At 45.0% G+C, this 19,163-nt stretch overlaps 1 protein-coding gene across 1 annotated transcript in view; it reads right to left on the bottom strand.

The window, feature by feature from the left end:
* Positions 1–19,163, bottom strand: part of CFAP299 (cilia and flagella associated protein 299) — a 242,550-nt gene that overhangs the window by 7,490 nt on the left and 215,897 nt on the right. The window contains exon 5 of the mRNA XM_087723764.1: positions 7,490–7,619. Within this exon, the coding sequence (XP_087579890.1) occupies positions 7,490–7,619 (130 nt within the window). The remainder of the gene's footprint in view (positions 1–7,489; positions 7,620–19,163) is intronic.

Here is a 19,163-nt window from a genome sequence, read left to right as displayed (position 1 = left end):
TCCTTGCTTATAATATCTCTTATGTAATCTTGATGCCCTTCTTCTGTTTCCTTAATCAATTTATCTTTGATTGTCAATAGTGTTATCCATGCTATTGCTAATGAGATTTCTCTCTTTAAATCCATAGATTCTTTGTTTTTTTCTTCTTCTTTGTCTTGCCCCATGGGATAAATTTCCCCTCCCTTTGATTCCTCTTTTAGTATTCCACTCTTTCCATTTTCAGAGACCGGCCAATCACCATAACTATCAGCAAATTTAATCTCTTTATATTCATTTTCCACTTTGATTTTTTGAGTTTTAATCACCACATTTTGCATTTGATAAACATCTTCAACTTCTTCATCATATTTTGCTGTTATGTGCTTTAAGACTTCTTGTCTATCTTCTCATATGTATTTGATAATTTCTGAAAATATCTTTTGCAAGCTCAAGGTTTCTGTTTGCTTTTGAAATTGTGCCATTCTTTCCAGCTAACAAACACAGGTGCTCTAGCTTGGAAGGTTAAAAAAAATTAAACATAGATTCACAAAAACGTTTGTTTTCACTTTTCTCTGGTTAGAGATATACTTCAAAGGGACATCTGTGTGCTTCCCTTCTTATCACTCTCTATAACCAAGCAGTGAGACCTTACAGCGCCAAGCCAAAACAATCAGCAAAGGAAAAAAAATGTTCCATTTCCAATACACAAACTCCAATAAACAAACCCTCCAGCCTCCGAGCAGCAGTGTTACCGTTGCAAATATTATTTCTTTTGTATCTTTTTTGTATTTCAAGTTTTAAAAAAAAGAGTCCAATCTTTAAATGAGTTAGAAAAACATCCACAGCAATGAAAGAGGAAAAGTTTAGTCCATAGGTTACAGAGAACAATAAAAGAAAAAATAGAAGAAGAAAGCTTAATCCATCCGTTTCAAAAGACTTGCATAAATTCCATCCATGAATATAGCATTTAAAAAGTAAGATAACCATTGTCCAAAATATTCCAAATTTAATTCCACCACTCAATTCTTCTGTTCTCCAATTTGAATTAATTTTAAGTTTTTTATAGGCAGTCTCTTTTTAAAACCTCTGGTCACAACCATAATTCTTTCCATAAGTTTGGTTGCAACCCGATTTGGTCGTGGCCTGAATCTAATTTTGGAAATTTGGTGCTTGCAAAAAAAAAAAAAAAAAAATGGCGCGGAAGGGGAAATCAGCCGCAGCGGGGAAAATGTGAATTTTTTTGGTCGGAACCCGATTTGGTCGTGGTCAGAAGCATTCGTGATCAGAAGTTCTACTGTAGAATGAAAGCAAGATGGGAAGTCACTGTTGTCCTAGCCAAACAATATAGGGTAGGGATCTCCAACCTTGGCAACTTTAAGCCTGGAGGACTTCAACTCCCAGAATTCTCCAACCAAAGCTGGCTGGGGAATTCTGGGAGTTGAAGTCCGCCAGGCTTAAAGTTGCCAAGGTTGGAGACCTCTGATATAGGGCTAAGTCAACCAATAGTTTGACCTGGAAGATAGTAACTTTCCAGAACTGCCTCTGCCATTGGAAAGAAGTAGACAAATCAGCCAATTATAAGAGCTGGTGAGAGAAAGCTTCTGGATTCTCCTTGAGTTGGGGATCTGAGTAGAGTTGATTCAGAGCTTGTTTCCAAGTCTCTCCACTAGCCCACACTTCTCCTAGTCATCCAAACATCCAGTCATCCAAACATCTTAGCTTCTCATCTGTAGCCTCGCATCTCCTAAGATCCAGGAATGGGATTGAAAATTTTTAGCAACCGGTTCTCTGCCCGGTTGCTGTGTGGGCATGGCCATGGGGGCGTGGCCTAGTTGCCTTCCTGCACCATTGGGGGGGGGGGCGTTTCCATCCTCCCCAGGCTCTGGAGGCTTTCCTTGAGCCTCTGGGAGGATGAAAATAGCCTTCCCGGGGCTTTGAAGGGTTTCCAGAAGCCAGAAATGGGTACTTCTGGTAGGCCAGTTTTTCACCCTCCCCCGAGCCTCCGCTCAGGCCCTGCACTTACCTCACATCCAAAGCAGACTGCGTGGAGACTCTTGGAAGGGGTGGGGTGGGGCCAGCCAGTCCTTGCAACTACCGGTTCGGCAAACCAGATTAAAATTAACATCCATTTCGCTCGAACCGGCTGAATCCCACCCCTGCTAAGATCCCATTGAGGTAAAAAACAAAAAACCCGTGGAAAGTGTGGGATGGATCTCACATAATCTCACTTTCAGTGCTTAAGACTAAATTATAGAAGCTAATTACACAGGACGGCAAATGACTCGTTTCCAGTGTTACGTGAAAGCAGATGTGTTTTTAATTAGAAATGCGTTGTGTGGGAAAAGTTTTCGTTGGAACCCAAGTGTTTGGGATGGACCGCGGCCAATGTAATCATCCTTGAACTATGGGTTTAAATCAGAGACAAGGGCATGCCTTATCGCATGTAGCATTCGTTTCATTTGCATACAAGATGCTTTTGATTTTCGAGTGTATATAGGCAGGCAGAAATGTAAACGGACTAAAGCAACACCATGAAATTAAGGCTGACTCCTGATGGCTGCATCCAGGCTTCTCTTACCTATCTCAATAGCTGCATCCAGGGGTGGGCTTCAAAAATCACAGCAACGGGTTTTCTGTCCCATTGCTGGGTGGGTGTGGCCAAAGTGGGCGTGGCCTAGTCGGCCTCCTGCACCACGGTCTCTGTCTGTTCTCCCAGATTTTTACTAGTAGAACATCTGCTCGGGGTCTAATATTCCTGATCTCTATTCAAATTTCAGGATTAGTGGGGATTCTGCAGCGTTTAATTCAAGGATTGACCCCAGACAATAAATCAAGCAGTAAACAATAACTTCAACAAAAGAAGGATCAACTCAGACAAACAATCAATAGCAATAGCAGTTAGCAGTTAGACTTATATACCGCTTCATAGGGCTTTTAGCCCTCTCTAAGCGGTTTACAGAGTCAGCATATCGCCCCCACAGTCTGGGTCCTCATTTCACCCACCTCGGAAGGATGGAAGGCTGAGTCAACCCTGAGCCGGTGAGATTTGAACCGCTGAACTGCAGATAGCAGTCAGCTGAAGTGGCCTGCAGTACTGCACTCTACCCACTGCGCCACCTCGGCTCTCCAAGTGATAACAACATCCTAATCAAAGAACTTTGAAGGAGAAAACAACACACACACACACACCCAAAAGGATCAACTACTATACCCATGTTTTCCCGAAAATAAGACCGGGTCTTATTTTCTTTTGGCCACAAAATAAGCAGTAAGGCTTTTTTGGGGGGGGGGGGGGTTGTCTTACTGTTTTTTCATGTATGGGAGGCCCACTTCTGCTTGCTCACGTTGGGGCAGGAGGCCGCTTGTTGCGTCAGTGCCACCGTCGCGAGGTACACTAATTGGCATACATTACAATGTAATTTCATTGCATACAGCTCTCAAGGGGTCACCATCTCCAATATACACTGCATAAGATGAATACAAATAGACTATGGATATACCAGAGGGAGGCTCATACCAGTTCAGCCGAATAGGTAGTAATTTGTCTGCCCAAGCACCCGAACCGGTTCTATTGTCGGCGGCACCATCTTTATTTTTGGTTCTGCACATGCGCAGAACAATCTCCATTGCAGAAAAGTAATCCCCCCCTCTAATGTTTTGCTCATGCACAGACCGTTTTAGGTGTCAATGCGCATGCGTACTGAACCAGCAGTAATGTCAATAGCAACCCGCCCCTGGCATATACCCACATAAGTTATGACCCGGAGAAACAACGCAGTCTAGTTTGGATGTATAAAAGTACATGGGGAGAGAAATGAATCTTGCGAGTTTACCAGACGGATGGCATAGGGAACAAAGCTCTTACAGAAACTGGTAATCTTGCTATAGATACTCCTCCCGGAGGGGAGCAACAGAAACAGAAACAGTGTGTGGGGTCTCTAACAATGCTTTGAGCTCTAAACACAAAGCGCTAAATAAGCATCATCCTGAATAACAGGAAGCCAGTTTCCTGTAATCTTCCCTGCTTTCCTCACCACTCTCTGTAGGGACTTTCTATCTGAAGCACCACTGCTGCCACCAAACCAAGTTTGGAGACTCCTGGAATAGAATAGAATAGAATAGAATAGAATAGAATAGAATAGAATAACAGAGTTGGAAGGGACTTTGGGGGTCTTCAACCCCCTGCCATTGCAGGAAACCCTACACCACTTCAGACAAATGATTGTCCAACATCTTCTTAAAGACTTCTAATGTTGGAGCATTCACAACTTCTGGAGGCAAGTTGTTTCACTGATTAATTGTTCTCACTGTCAGGAAATTTCTCCTCAGTTCTAAGTTGCTTCTCTCCTTGATTAGTTTCCACCCATTGCTTCTTGTTCTACCCTCAGATGCTTTGGAGAATAGCTTGACTCCCTCTTCTTTGTGGCAACCCCTGAGATATTAGAACACTGCTATCATGTCTCCTCTGGTCCTTCTTTTCATGAAACTAGACATACCCAGTTCCTGCAACCGTTCTTCATATGTTTTAGTCTCCGGTCCCGTAATCCTCTTTGCTGCTCTTCTCTGAACTCTTTCTAGAGTCTCCACACATCTTTTCTACATCGTGGTGACCAAAACTGAATGCAGTATTCCAAGTGCGGCCTTACCAAGGCCTTATAAAGTGGTATTAACCCTTCACGTGATCTTGATTCTACCCCTCTGTTTATGCAGCCTAGAACTGTGTTGTCTTTTTTGGCAGCTGCTGCCCACGGCTGGCTCCTATTTAAATGGTTGTCCACTAGGACTCCAAGATCCCTCTCACAGTTACTGCTATTGAGCCAGGTATCTGGAGATCTTTGGAGCGCTCAAGAAGGGAACAACAGGTGTTTCTCCTTCTTAGCTGGCCCAAGCTTTCTTGTAAGTGGGGCAAGGACAAGGTTTTGCCTCTCCCTTGGTCCCTCTGCGACCGTTAGCCAATAGACAGCTACAGGAAATGGCAGAGAAATAAACAGAGGTTTGGCGAGCAATTCAAGCAGATATTTGCAACCTTTGCCTGGAGCGACCGAAGCTTGCCAGATGCAAACCTTGAGGCTCTGCCTGAAGCTTGGGGATGGAATGCAAAATGAAATAAAAATAATCACAGGCTTGCCGGCAGCTACGCGCCGCTTTGCAGGCCACAGGCAGGAAGTTGGCAGAGCCAACATTTCCAAGTGGTTTCCTAAGGGTCACTCTGTGCCGTGTGGCCGTAGAAAACCAACTGAAAAGCAGAGGAAAGTGGGGTGTTTTCTCCGGGTGGAAGCACTGGAGGCCAGAAGTAGCCCAACCAGCAGCTGCCCCATTTGTCTCACCAGTGTTGGAAGAAATATCCATCTTGCCCAGTTCCAAACTGGGAGAAAGGCACTGGAGACAAAATGGAGGCCGATTGGAAAGATGGTTTAATGGCGAAGCAGAGCCACCAAGCACATGGTGCAGCTGACCACATGGAGTTAAGAGCGAAGGGTATTTATACCATCTCTTGGGCATTGCACTTGAGCTTCCTGTTCCTGCGCAAGAACATGTATTCTATTGGCAGTTGCCAGACTCCCATGGGGCTATGTACAAATCCTAGGAGTTAATCTGAACTAATCTTGGTTGACGTTTGGGCTGATACAATGAAGGGGCTTGTTGGGCAATTCCTATTGTGGCTGAGGGCTAATCCGACCTTTGTTCAGATCATGCTGCAGGGAATTTGCTTATGAATAGAGCTATCTATCTCTTAAGTGCTGACATCAGCTGAGGGCTATTCTGAACTGCACAGAATCTTAGCTGGAGGTTCTCCTGAACCCCTGCAAACCCCTAGCAACCCACTCCTGAGGTAGTCCACGGAGGATTGTTTATCTCGCCTACATTACATTTAAGAATACAGGTGAAACTCGAAAAATTAGAATATCGTGCAAGAGTTCATTTATTTCAGTAATGCAACTTAAAAGGTGAAACTAATATATGAGATAGACTCATTACATGCAAAGCAAGATAGTTCAAGCCGTGATTTGTCATATTTGTGATGATTGTGGCGTACAGTTCATGAAAACCCCAAATCCACCATCTCAGAAAATTAGTATACGAAAGAGATAAATATTTAATCTTGCACATAATCTTGCAGCGAGAATAGCGCTCGCACAATGTTGGAAAAGTGATACCATGCTGACAGACTGTTTGATAATCCAAAAGATTTTTGATTGCACAGAGATGGATAAACTCACATTGGAGTTAAGGGACAAGGAAGACTCAGAATATTATACAGAATATTTGGAAAACTGGTAACAATGGATAAATATTAGGAACATTAAATATATGTCTTCGAAACATAGATGCATAGATAATTAGGAATGTATAAAAATGCATTTGAATAAGAAATGGTTATGTTCGTACTGTCAAAAATGATTGTAACTTGGGGTGGGGTTTGGGGGGGAAGGTGGGAGGGAGCGGAGTTTACTAACTTGGAGGAGGGGTGTTGGATTTTAAGGTATTATGATTGTACATGTATACTGCTATTTTTTCTTTTTTATGTATATTGAAATGGAATTATAAATACCATCAACACAAAAGGGAGTTTGCTCAGAAGCTGAAATGCACCAAGTGAATTAGAGGAAGAGTGGGAAGCAGAGGAGAGAAGAAAGATAGGTAGAGAGGGATAGGAGAGAGGGTGAGGGGGGAAGATGAGGTTTATAAGGAGGAGTGGTAAGGGGAGAGAGGAGAAGGAGAACGGAAGGGGAAGTAGAGTAGAAAATGATGGAGGGAAGACAGGATGTAGAAGAGTTGGAAGCAGAGGGGAGAAGAAAGATAGGAAGAGAGGGATAGGAGAGAGGGTGAGGGGGGAAGAGGTGTATAAGGAGGAGTGGTAAGGGGAGAGAGGAGAAGGAGAAAGGATGGGGAAGTAGAGTAGAAAATGATGGAGGGAAGACAGGATGTAGAAGAGTGGGAAGCAGAGGAGAGAAGAAAGATAGGAAGAGAGGGATAGGAGAGAGGGAGAGGGGGGAAGATTAGATGTATAAGGAGGAGTGGCAAGGGGAGAGAGTAGAAGGAGAAAGGAAGGGAAAGTAGAGTAGAAAATGATTGTAACTTATACAAAACTATTTTTAAAGGTATTTGCATTTTAAAGCTTTTGATTTTCAATGAAGGTTTAAACATTTAAAAAATAAATAAATTTAAGAATATTTTATAGTAAAGATATATAAAGCATCTATGAAGATACATGGATTTCATTACAGGAGATCTTGGCATTGGCCAATGACAAACGTATCAGAGCAGTGTTTCTCAACCTTGGCAACTTGAAGATGTCTGGACTTCAACTCCCAGAATTCCCCAGCCAGCGAATGCTGGCTGGGGAATTCTGGGAGTTGAAGTCCAGACATCTTCAAGTTGCCAAGGTTGAGAAACACTGTATTAGAGAGATAAAGACCGTATGTGTCTCTGAGGCATAAAGACACGGAGATAAGCAATATGTTTGAAGGATCTAAAAATAAATAAATATCTAAGGCAACATTATTACCTTGGGATCCACGTTAATCATCTTCCGGTCAGACTTGTTCTTAAAGAGTAAGCCACATGCATTTTCTGCAATCACCTGGTAGTTTGGGCTTGAATTCATGCAACAGAGATTTCGGTCCCAGTTGTAGAAACTGTGGAAAGAAAAGAACAGAAACTATGCAAACGAACCCTTTAATGTAAGAAAAGCTCAAAGCAATTTGACCTCATTATCCAGGAATTGTGTTGTCGAGGGCATTTTTTTCCCTCAGAAAGTTTTTGGAGTAGAAGTAAGGCTGTCAGTTGCTGAACATCTCAAGAGATGGAGACTCCTGCTCCAAACTTGGAAACTTTAAGACTTGTGGATTACAACTCCCAGAATTCCTAGCCAGCCATGCTGGTTTTGGAAATTCGGGGAGTTGAAGTCCATAAGTACTTGAGAGACCGCCTGCTGCCAATTACCTCCCACAGACCCATTAGATCTCACAGGGTTGGCCTCCTCCGGGTGCCATCTACCAGCCAATGCCATCTGGCTATTACCCAGGGGAGGGCCTTCTCTGTGGCAGCTCCTTTGGAATGAACTCCCCGCAGGGATTCGGACCCTCACCTCTCTCCAGGCCTTCCGAAAAGCCGTCAAAACCTGGCTTTGCCGGCAGGCCTGGGGGTGATGAGTTCCCTCCCCTCTCGACATGTATGATTGTGCGACTGTTGCCTATTTTTATTATTTGTATTTCGTTTTTATGTTCCCCTTTCCCCCCTTTTGAATTGTTCGCCGCCCTGAGTCCTCCCGGAGAAGGGCGGCATACAAATAATAAAATTCTATTCTATTCTATTCTAAGTCTTAAAGTTTGGAGAATCTTGGATTAGACAAGGAGCGAGGGGGATAAGGACGTTATCTTGGTCTAGAGCAGGGGTGAAATTCAGCAGGTTCTGACAGGTTTTGGAGAAGCAGTAGCGGAAATTTTGAGTAGTTCGGAGAACCGGCAAATACCACCTCTGGCTGGCCCCAGAGTGGGGAGGGAATGGGGATTTAGCAGTATCCTTCCCCTGCCCACCAAGCTACAGAACCGGAAGTAAAACAATTTGAATTTCACCACTGGTCTAGAGAAAAGAAGGATTAGGAATGACACGGTAGCCATGTTCCAGAAGCTGCCACAAACAAATGGGGAGTCAATTTACTGAGGGACTAATACCATTCTGTAAAGCCTTAGTAAGATCACACCAGTGGTGGGTTTCAAAAATTGTTCGAACCTACTCTGTGGGTGTGGCCTCCTTTGTGGGAGTGGCTTGCCACCCATGTGACCGGATGGGAGTGGCTTGCTGCCCATGTGACCGGATATGAAGATGCCGACGACACTTGTCAGAACCACCTTAAATTACCTCACACACAGCACCGGCATGCATAAGAATAGGATGTAAACTTGTTTTTTTAAAAGGCATCTTTGGTTTGCGTTAAAACAACTTCAACACACGCAATGTTCTGATTGCACCACAAACGCAGTAGTCATCCTTACCTTTCGCAGAGGCACTGAGTTTTATAAATAGGAGCATGATAGTGTAGAATAATCATATCCAAGGACCAGTGGTGGGTTTCAAAAATTTTGGGAACCTCTTCTGTAGGTGTGGCCTGCTTTCTGGGTCCACTGGTGGAAACTCTTCTAACCGGTTCGGTAGATTTGACGAACCGGTTCTACCGAACTGGTGTGAACTGGTAGGAACCCACCTCTGGAACACACCTAGAGCACTGCATCCAGTTTTGGACACCACACTATTAAAAAAAGATGTTGAGACTCTAGAAAGAGTGCAGAGAAGAGCAACCAGGATCATTAGGGGACTGGAGGCTAAAGCATACGATGAACGGTTGCAGGAACTGGGCATGGCTAGTCTAAGTGAAGAGAAGGACCAGGGGAGACATGTCTTCCAGTATTTGAGGGGCCTCCACAGAGAGGAGCGGCTAAAGCTGTTTTCCAAGGCACCTGAAGGCCAAACAAGGAAGAATGGATGGAAACTGACCAAGGAGAGATTCAACCTAGAAATAAGAAGGAATTTTCTGACACTGAGAACAATCAACCCATGGAACAGAAGTTGCCTTCAGAAGTTGTGGGAGCTTCATCACTTGAGACTTTCAAGAAGAGATTGGACTGCCATTTGTTAGAAATGGTGTAGGGTCTCCTGCTTTAGTGGGGGGGTTGGACTAGATGACCTACAAGGTCCCATCCCACTCTGTTAATTTGTTATCTGTTACTTTCCAAAGCACCAGAGGGCAGGACAAGAAACAATGAATGGAAACTAACCAAGGAGAGAAGCAACCTGTAGTTAAGGAGAAACTTCCTAACAGTGAGGATAATTAACCAATGGAATGGCTTGCCACAGCGGCTTGTTATGGGTGTCTCCATCACGGGAGGTTTTTAAGAAGAGATTGGACAACCGTTTGTCTGAAGTGGTATAGGATCTCCTGCTTGAGCAAGGGGTTGGACTGGAGGACCTCCAAGCTACCTTCCAGCTCAGTTCTGATTCTGGTTTGTCAAAGATTAACATCAAGGAAGTCAAGAGGAGTAGAAATTAATCAGAAAAGCTTTTCAGAAAAGCTTTTATTTTCCTTTGATGGAAATCTTGCAACAATCTAAAGAGGTTCATTGGCAACAGCCTTCCCAACATAAAGAGTGACTTTCATTCTAGTTGAAGATATCTAGTTAATGATCCATATACTTTTGATGTTGAATGAGAGGAGTATAACAGAAGAAACTGAAGCATAAACTAACTCTCAGATAACTGGATTTGGGGCTGACGAGCCAAATAAATAGTATATTTTGTGATTGCTTGCTACTTTCAGAGAAAGTTTGTGTGTGCATCTGTAGTAGGATTATGAATTCCTAGGCATCAAGAGACGTACCACAGAGCTAATAAATTTGTCGCAGTGTCCCCAACGCCACCTGCAGGGGCAAAATGCTACCGGTTCGGGTTGGTTAAGCCGAACCAGTAGTAAAAAATGCTATCGTTTTGCCCAAACCGGTAGTAAAAAATGCTTTGAAAAGTTTTTAAAAAGTTCTGATGATCAGCTGTGCGACAATCAGCTGTGCCGGATTGTCTGTGAGGTTCCTGCTTTGTTGCAGGAGCCATTTGGTGTGAAGTCCAGCTGCTTTTGCATTGTGTGCGAGTCAGCTGTGTAGCCTTTGTGTTATTTTTCTGCAAAGTGCGATAGTTCATTTTTGGGCTCTCTGTGAGGTTCCTGCTTTGTTGCAGGAGCCATTTTGTGTGAAGTCCAGCTGCTTTTACATTGTGGGTGAGTCAGTCGTGTGGCCAGGCCCACCCGGTCACATGTCCACCAAGCCACGCCCACCCGGTCACATGTCCACCAAGCCACACCTACCAAGCCACACCCACAGAACCAGTAAGGGAAAAAATTGAATTTCACCACTGGAAGCTTTCAAGAAGAGACTGGACTGCCATTTGTCCTGCTTGGGTGGGGGGTTGGGCTAGATGATCTATGAGGTCCCTTCTAACTCTGTTAATCTGACGCAGCTTTGATTTCAGCCTCAACAGAGCCAAAATGCTTCAGAAGAAAAATATTTGCTTAAAGTTCTCCTACCTCCTCCTCTTCACCCGAGAAAATAGAATAGAGCAGGGAGTCGGCAAACTTAAACACTCAGAGCCATTTGGACCCGTTTTCTCACAGAAAAGAAAACACCGGGAGTACACAAAGGTCCTAACCAGAAGCCCCCTATTCAGTTCTTGGAGATGAGCAGAAATTCAATTCCGCCACCATAGAGTCTCCTCCTAGCGCGGCTACTTGTCGTAATTGAAGGCCCTATCAATTGTGGAGACAACTGGAAAACCCTCCCCTTGCCATAGAGTCTTCTCAGGGCACACTGTGCTTCTCTCCCCCCCCCTTACCGGAAGCTCCTCTCAAAATTGTGGTGCTGACCGGTGACAGAGCCGCAGCAGAGGGAGGAAAGAGCCACATGCGGCTCCAGAGCCGCAGTTTGCTGACCCCTGGAATAGAGCAATATTTCTCAACCTTGGCCACTTTGAGATGGGGGGACTTCAACTCCCAGCATTCCCCCAGCCAGCCATGGTGTCGCCTCTTTCCTGTTTATCTCTCACGCTACCTTGCCATTGCTTTCGCTCACTGCACAACTCAAGTCGTGGGGACGTTGCGCAACTCGCCTCCACTTGGAAGGAGCAGTTGTTCTCCTTCGGTTGGATGAAAGGGGATCCGCTTCTGAGATCTCCCATAGGTGGAGCAGGACATTCTTGTTCTTGCTTCGTTGCAAGATGTCCAAGGGTGTGCTCCCTTGTCCCATTTTTTCAGTGAATAATCATCTCTTCAATTACGTCCCAAGGAAACGTTTTATGACCTAATTCTTCCCACGAGGTCTGCTCAGGTCAGGAAATGGGGACATGCAGAGTGGCTTCAAAGGGAGAGGAAAATGAATCATAATTAAAACCATCACCGCTCCGTAGCAACAGCAGGGCCTCCTCCACTACCTTCCACGAGAAAGTCAGCTCAAAAACATCTTCCCAGGTCCCTTCCAGCTCTAGTCTATTCTGATTTCTGATTCTGATGTCAACCTCCTGTGCTCATCTTTCCCCCTTGTAAACCTGGTCACCTAAACCCAAGTGAGATGTTCTGTTGCTTGATAGACTCTAGAAAGAGTGCAGAGAAGAGCCACCAAGATGATTAGGGAACTGGAGGCTAAAACATATGAAGAACAGCTGCAGGAAGTGGGTATGTCTAGTTTAATGAAAAGAAGGACTAGGGGAGACATGATAGCAGTCTTTCAATATCTCAGGGGTTGCCACAAAGAAGAGGGAATCAAGCTATTCTCCAAAGCACCTGAGGGTAGAACAAAAAGCAATGGGTGGTGAGGACTTAGAAGTGAGGAGAAATTTCCTGAAAGTTAGAACAATTAATCAGTGGAACAGCTTGCCTCCAGAAGTTGTGAAAGCTGCAACAGTGGAAGTTTTTAAGAAGAGATTGGACAACCATTTGTCTGAAGTGGTGTAGGGTTTCCTGTCTAGGCAGGGGGTTGGACTAGAAGACCTCCAAGGTCCCTTCCAACTCTGTTATTCTATTCTGTTCTGTTCTGTTCTGTTCTGTTCTATTCTATTCTATTCTATTCTATTCTAGCATGACAAGTGATCAAGGTGGCCTGTGAATCCCTAAGTACCTTGTAAATAAACAGTGTCAAACTCAAGGCCCGAGGGCCGGATCTGGGGGGCCGCGGGCCGCAAGAAGGCTTCACACCCATTTGCACTACTCAGCTGACCCCGAGGACACACATAAACCTCTGGGTGGCCACAACGAGTGTCTAAAAGGATGCAAATGACCAGCTGTCTGCAAGGAGTATAAATCCTCCCATTGTCCTCACCCTCCAGTCAGAGCTGAAGAAGCTTCTCGGATGGGAAGTGAAACATCTTCCAAGAAAAACCAGGTAGTCCAGTGGCCTCTTGAATGTAGGTAGGGGATCACCACTTAAATATGAGCCAGGGATGTGCTTCAGCTGCCAAAAAAACCCCTCCCAATGCAGTTCCACATCAACAAAAAGATAGCATCAAGATCACCGGAAGTGACAATACCGATTTCTACTGCACTACTGAAGCCCCATTTGGAACATCGCATCCAGTTCTGCTCACCAGAATTTTTTAAAAAAAGAAAAGAAATGTTGAGAACCCTGGAAAGTGTGCAGAGAAGAGCAACAAAGATGATCAAGGATCCTACTGTAGATTCAACTGTATGATGAACCCAGTGCTGGGATTCAAATAATTTAACAACCGGTTCTCTGCCCTAATGACCATCTGGGTAGGCGTGGCTCGGTGGTCATGTGACTGGGTGGGCGTGGCCAACTCAACGTCAATCACATCAATGGGCACTTCGCTTAGCTGTTACAATGTAACAAGGGTTAACCGGAGAGGCAGTTTCTGTAAGCAGAGCAATAAAGATTAGGCTAGAAACAACACTAGAATGTTTCCTTCCTGCCTTCCTGAGCCAAGGTGGCGCAGTGGTTAAAAGCAGCACTGCAGGCTACTGCTAGATCAGCAGGTCAGCGGTTCAAATCTCACCGGCTCAGGGTTGACTCAGCCTTCCATCCTTCCGAGGTGGGTAAAATGAGGACCCAGATTGTTGGGGGCAATATGCTGACTCTCTGTAAACCGCTTAGAGAGGCCTGAAAGGCCTATGAAGCGGTATATAAGTCTACTGCTATTGCTATATTGCCTTCCTTACAGGATTAGCCCTGTAAAGTGGAAAGAAACAAAAGGAGATTTCTTCAAACAACCGGTTCTCCGAACTGCTTAGAAAGTTACCAACTGGTTCTCCCGAATAGGTGCGAACCGGCTGAATCCCACCACTGGATGAACCCTTTGAGAAAGCTAGGTGGGTCCAGCCTATTGAAGGAAAGGACCAGAGAGGGCATAACCATCTTCCAGTACTTGAAGGCCTGTCCAGGAGAAGAGGGGGTTGACTCATTCTCCAAAGCACCAGAGGGCAGGACAAGAAGCAATGGGTGGAAGCTTGTTAAGTAAGGAGTAGAAGGAAGGAGAAATTTTCTGGCAGTGGGAACAATGAATCAATGGAATAGCTTGTCCCAAGAGCTGCAAGTGCTTCATCACTGGAGCTATTCAACAATAGACCGGACAACCATTTGATTGGGATGGCATAAGGCTGCGATGGCCAACCTATGGCATGCGTGCCATTGGTGGCACACAGAGCCCTGTTGTGACTCAGCAGAAGTTTGCTGTGAGTTGAGTCGGGATGCAGGAATAACAAGGCAGCTGGGGCTCGTTAGCGTCGTCTTCTGGAGATAAAAGGACGGATGGTGCCACGCCCTGGTTGCAGAAGTCAACGTTCATCGTTCGTTTATGGAGAATTCAGTTCCGTTCCTGTTTGAGTTTGTGAGACACTTGGATAAGTGATTTTGCTTCTTGAAAACTTGGTGCTGTAAGAGTTTTGTTTCTGCATTCTGCTGCGTAACCCTTGTTGCAAGAGACTTTATCTATGTTTATTTTGGGCTCGCAGCCGAGACTGATAAAGGCTTTCTTTTGGCAAGCTTTGTGTGTCTTTAGTTTTGGAACAGGCTAAGTGGGGGCCAGAACAGAGCCCTCTCTGTGCGCACATGCGCCGTCACCAGTTGCTCTTTGTGGGCACCGGAGCACAGGAAAAAGGCCCAAAAAAGGCCTGAAAACATCCTGAAAAATGGCCTGAAAACAGCCTGGAAACAGCCTGGAAACAGCCCAAAAATTGCCCTGGAAAACGACCCAAAAAACAGCCCCAGAAATGGGCCTGAAAACGGCTCCAAAAACAGCCCAAAACGGCTAAAAAACTGGCATGTGTGCACCCGGCCAGCTGCTCTTCGGGCTTCCAGTGCTCCGGCGCACGCACATGCGCATGCATGAACGCATGTTCCAGTTTAGGCACTCGGTGCTGAAAAGGTTTGCCATCACTGGCATAAGGTCTCCTGCTTTGAGCAGTGGTTGGATTACAAAACCTCCAAGCTCCCTTCTAGTAAACCTATCATTCTATGCAGGGGTGGGCTTCAAAAACTTCATCAACAGGTCCTTTGCTCAGTTGCTGGGTGAGCATGGCTATGGTGGGCATGGCTTAGTCGGCCTCCTGGGTTCCACCACAAAACCGCTCTCGACTAAACCGCGTCCGACTAAACCGCGTCGCTGACGTCATCAAGAGGGCGACAACAGCGCGGAGACAGAAGCACGCTGTAAACCCTAAACCTAAAATTAACCCCTAAACCTAAACCTAACCCCCCTAAACCTAATCCTAAACCTAATCCTAAACCTAACCCTTAACCTAACCCTAAACCTAACCCTTAACCTAACCCTAAACCTAACCCTTAACCTAACCCTAAAGCTAACCCTAAAGCTAACCCTAAAGCTAACCCTAAACCTCACCCTTACCTTAAATTGAATCGGCTTGCTTTCAAAGTGCTATTTAAAGCGCCCTTCTTTCTCCGCGCTGGCTGTTGTCACCCTGTTGATGACATCAGCGATGCGGTTTAATCGGGCGCGGTTTAGTCGAGCGCGGTTTTGACGGGTCACGGGCCTCCTGCACCACAGCGAGGGGCAGGCATTTCCCCCTTCCCCATGCTCCGGAGTCTTTCCTCAAGCCTCTGGGAGGGTGAAAACTGGCTCCGGAGGCACTCCGGGAGGCACGTTTCCCCCCTCCCTGAGCCTCTGCGAGGGCCCTGCACTTACTGCATTTTTCGGAGTATAAGATGGACCTTTTTCCCTCAAAAAAGGGGCTGAAAATCTGGGTGCGTCTTATACACTGAATACAGCATTTTTGGCCTCCTGAAGCCCCGCCCCCTTTGCAAAAATGTCTGTGCATAGCCTTTAGGAGGCTTCCAGAGTGCTGCTGAGGGGTGGGGAGGGCAAAAATGAGGAAAGAACAGGCCATTTTTGCTCTTTTTTGCTCCCCCCAGCCCTCAGGAGCACTCTACAAGCCTCCTAAAGGCTATCCACGCCCTTTCTTGACAAAAAATGGACCCATTTTCACGAAAAACGGGCCATGTTTGGGAGGTCCGCCGAGTGCAAAAACTTTTTTTTTTTAGTTTGCCTCTTCAAAATCTTGGCGCGTCTTATACTCCAGTGTGTCTTATACTCCGAAAAATACGGTACCTCGCATCCAAAACAGGCCACGTGGAGACTCCTGGGAGGGGCGTGTTGGGTTGGTGCATGGGGCCAGCCAAGTGTGCCATAACGTTAGCTACTGGTTCTCCCAAACCGCGGCGAACATGTAGCAGCCCACCCCTGATTCTATGTTCTAAGTCAGGGGTCTCCAACTGTGGCAACTTTAAGCCTGGCGGACTTCAACTCCCAGAATTCCGCCAGGCTTAAATCTGCAAAGGTTAGGGACCCCCCCCCCCTCTTTTAAGTGGCAGTGGAGAAGATAATATATTCCATCTCTCTAATCTTTTGCTGGCTAGAATAAGCCAGCGGAAATGATCTTGACATTCTTCTCTCTGCTTTTCCAAATAACATGCTTTTGTTAAACACGGCAACAAGCTCAACAATTCGCCTTACAAATAAAAATAGCATTCCTCTTGCAGCTGGACAGTGGTTAGGACTGCATATTCCACATAGCTGACTGTCTACTTGGAAGGCTATGAATTCAGCTTAGAACAGTTGGAAAAACCTAAAATCACAAGGAGAGGAAATTTACGCTACCATTTTAACGCATTTTTGGCATTCTTGGCTGTCTGCTGGAGAACATGGCTCTTTATCTCAGGATGCTTTAAATTATTTCAAAGGCAGCTCTAATTTTATTAATCCCAATTAGGCTGGGGCTTCTTGAGTTCCTAGGAAACAATTGGTGCTACAGAAACACTTGTTCCTTTCTGAGAATCATGTGAAATCCTCCTGAATGACAAACATTGCACTGGCCAAAGTGTTAACGAGAATAATTTAAAAGGGAGACTAACCATTCCTCTATGTTACGGCCAGTTTTTGACTAATGGCCACAATTGAGCTTAACATTTTTGCTGCTAAGCAAGACAGTTGCGAATGGAGTTTTTTTTTTGGGGGGGGGGTGTCCCATTTTGCAACCTTTACTTGGGATAAAGAGCCAAGGTGGCGCAGTGGTTAAATGCAGCACTGCAGGCTACTTCAGCTGACTGCAGTTCTGCAGTTCGGCTGTTCAAATCTCACCCGCTCAGGGTTGACTCAGCCTTCCATCCTTCCGAGGTGGGTAAAATGAGGACCCGGATTGTTGTTGGGGGCAATATGCTGACTCTGTAAACTGCTTAGAGAGGGCTGAAAGCCCTATGAAGCGGTATATAAGTCTAACTGCTATTGCTATAAATAAATAAGGGTTGGAATAAATAAATACCCGTGCAGCGCTGAGTTATCAGCTAGTATATTATAATTACCATGTATACATAAATGTTACAAGTTGAAAGATTATGATTATGATTACCTAAATAGTATTACTATTGTTAATAGTATTGTGTATAAAGTACATCGGCCCAGACAATACACTAAGCACTTATGGATGTTAAAGAAAAACTTTAAATAAAATTATACAGAGAGAGGGGGGGGGGGAGGTAGGGAGAGAAGGAGAGAGAGAGAGAGAGAGAGAGAGAGAGAGAGAGAGAGAGAGAGAGAGAGAGAGAGAGAGAGAGAGAGAGAGAGAGAGAGAGAGAGAGAGAGAGAGAGAGAGAGAGAGTGTGTGTGTGTGTGCTAGCTAGCTAGCTAGCTAGCTCACTGATCTTGTACCAGGTTGTAGTGTTTGATGTTGGGGAATTTTTCAGATGTGCAACTTCAGTCAGATCAGGCAATGATGATCTCTCCAGTTTGCTGGAAAGATGAAACAAGGACAAGCTTGTTTGGACAGGCTGCATAAACAGAGGGATAGAATCAAGATCACGCAAAGTGTTAATACCACTTTATAAAGCCTTGGTAAGGCCACACTTGGAATCCTGCATTCAGTTTTGGTCGCCACGATGTTGAAAAGATGTGGAGACTCTAGAAAGAGTGCAGAGAAGAGCAAGAAAGAGGATTAGGGGACTGGAGGCTAAAACATATGAAGAACGGTTGCAGGAAGTGGGTATGTCTAGTTTAATGAAAAGAAGGACTAGGGGAGACATGATAGCAGTCTTCCAATATCTCAGGGGCTGCCCCAAAGAAGGAAATTAACTTATTCCCCAAAGCCCCTGAAGGCAAGGCAAGAAACAATGGATGGAAACTAATCAAAGAGAGAAGCAAGCAAGGACTAAGGAGAAATGTCCTTATAGTGAGAACAATTGATCAGTGAAATGGCTTGCAACAAAAGTTATAGGTATTCCATCACTGGAGGTTTTTAGAAGAGATTGGACAATTATACCACCTATTCCATATCTTATTCTATTCTATCCTATCCTATCCTATCCTATTCTATCCTCAGCTAAATACTGTTACGTGCTGCAGGAATGAATGTAGGAACTGAAGATTAGCGGGGGGTTGGACTAGATGACCTACAAGGTCCCATCCCACTCTGTTAATTTGTTATCTGTTACTTTCCAAAGCACCAGAGGGGAGGACAAGAAACAATGAATGGAAACTAACCAAGGAGAGAAGCCATCTGGAGTTAAGGAGAAACTTCTTAACAGTGAGGATAATTAACCAATGGAATGGCTTGCCACAGCGGCTTGTTATGGGTGTCTCCATCACGGGAGGTTTTTAAGAAGAGATTGGACAACCATTTGTCTGAAGTGGTATAGGATCTCCTGCTTGAGCAAGGGGTTGGACTGGAGGACCTCCAAGCTCCCTTCCAGCTCAGTTCTGATTCTGGTTTGTCAAAGATTAACATCAAGGAAGTCAAGAGAAGTAGAAATTAATCAGAAAAGCTTTTCAGAAAAGCTTTTATTTTCCTTTGATGGAAATCTTGCAACAATCTATCCTATCCTATCCTATCCTATTCTATCCTCAGGTAAATACTGTTACGTGCTGCAGGAATGAATGTAGGAACTGAAGATGCATCTTGGATGAGAAGTGAAACGTTTTCAAGGGAAAAAAACCCACGGAAGTCCAGTTGCCTTTTGAAAAAGCACCTTTGGGACAACCCACGACCTGGATGATTGACAATCTCCGTAGACTTGCAATAAAGAATATTTAGTGGAGGGGTTTAAATCATGGCCTCTTTTTCAGGAGTCTCCTCTTGGCTTTGTTTCTATTTTATAGAAATATAAGAGCCGAGGTGGCGCAGTGGT

Source organism: Thamnophis sirtalis, unplaced genomic scaffold, assembly GCF_051295495.1.
Source record: "Thamnophis sirtalis isolate CommonGarterSnake01/CBP01778 unplaced genomic scaffold, rThaSir2_p1.2 scaffold_10, whole genome shotgun sequence".
Classification (NCBI taxonomy): Eukaryota; Metazoa; Chordata; class Lepidosauria; order Squamata; family Natricidae; genus Thamnophis; species Thamnophis sirtalis.
This window is presented reverse-complemented; position numbering and strand designations above follow the sequence as displayed.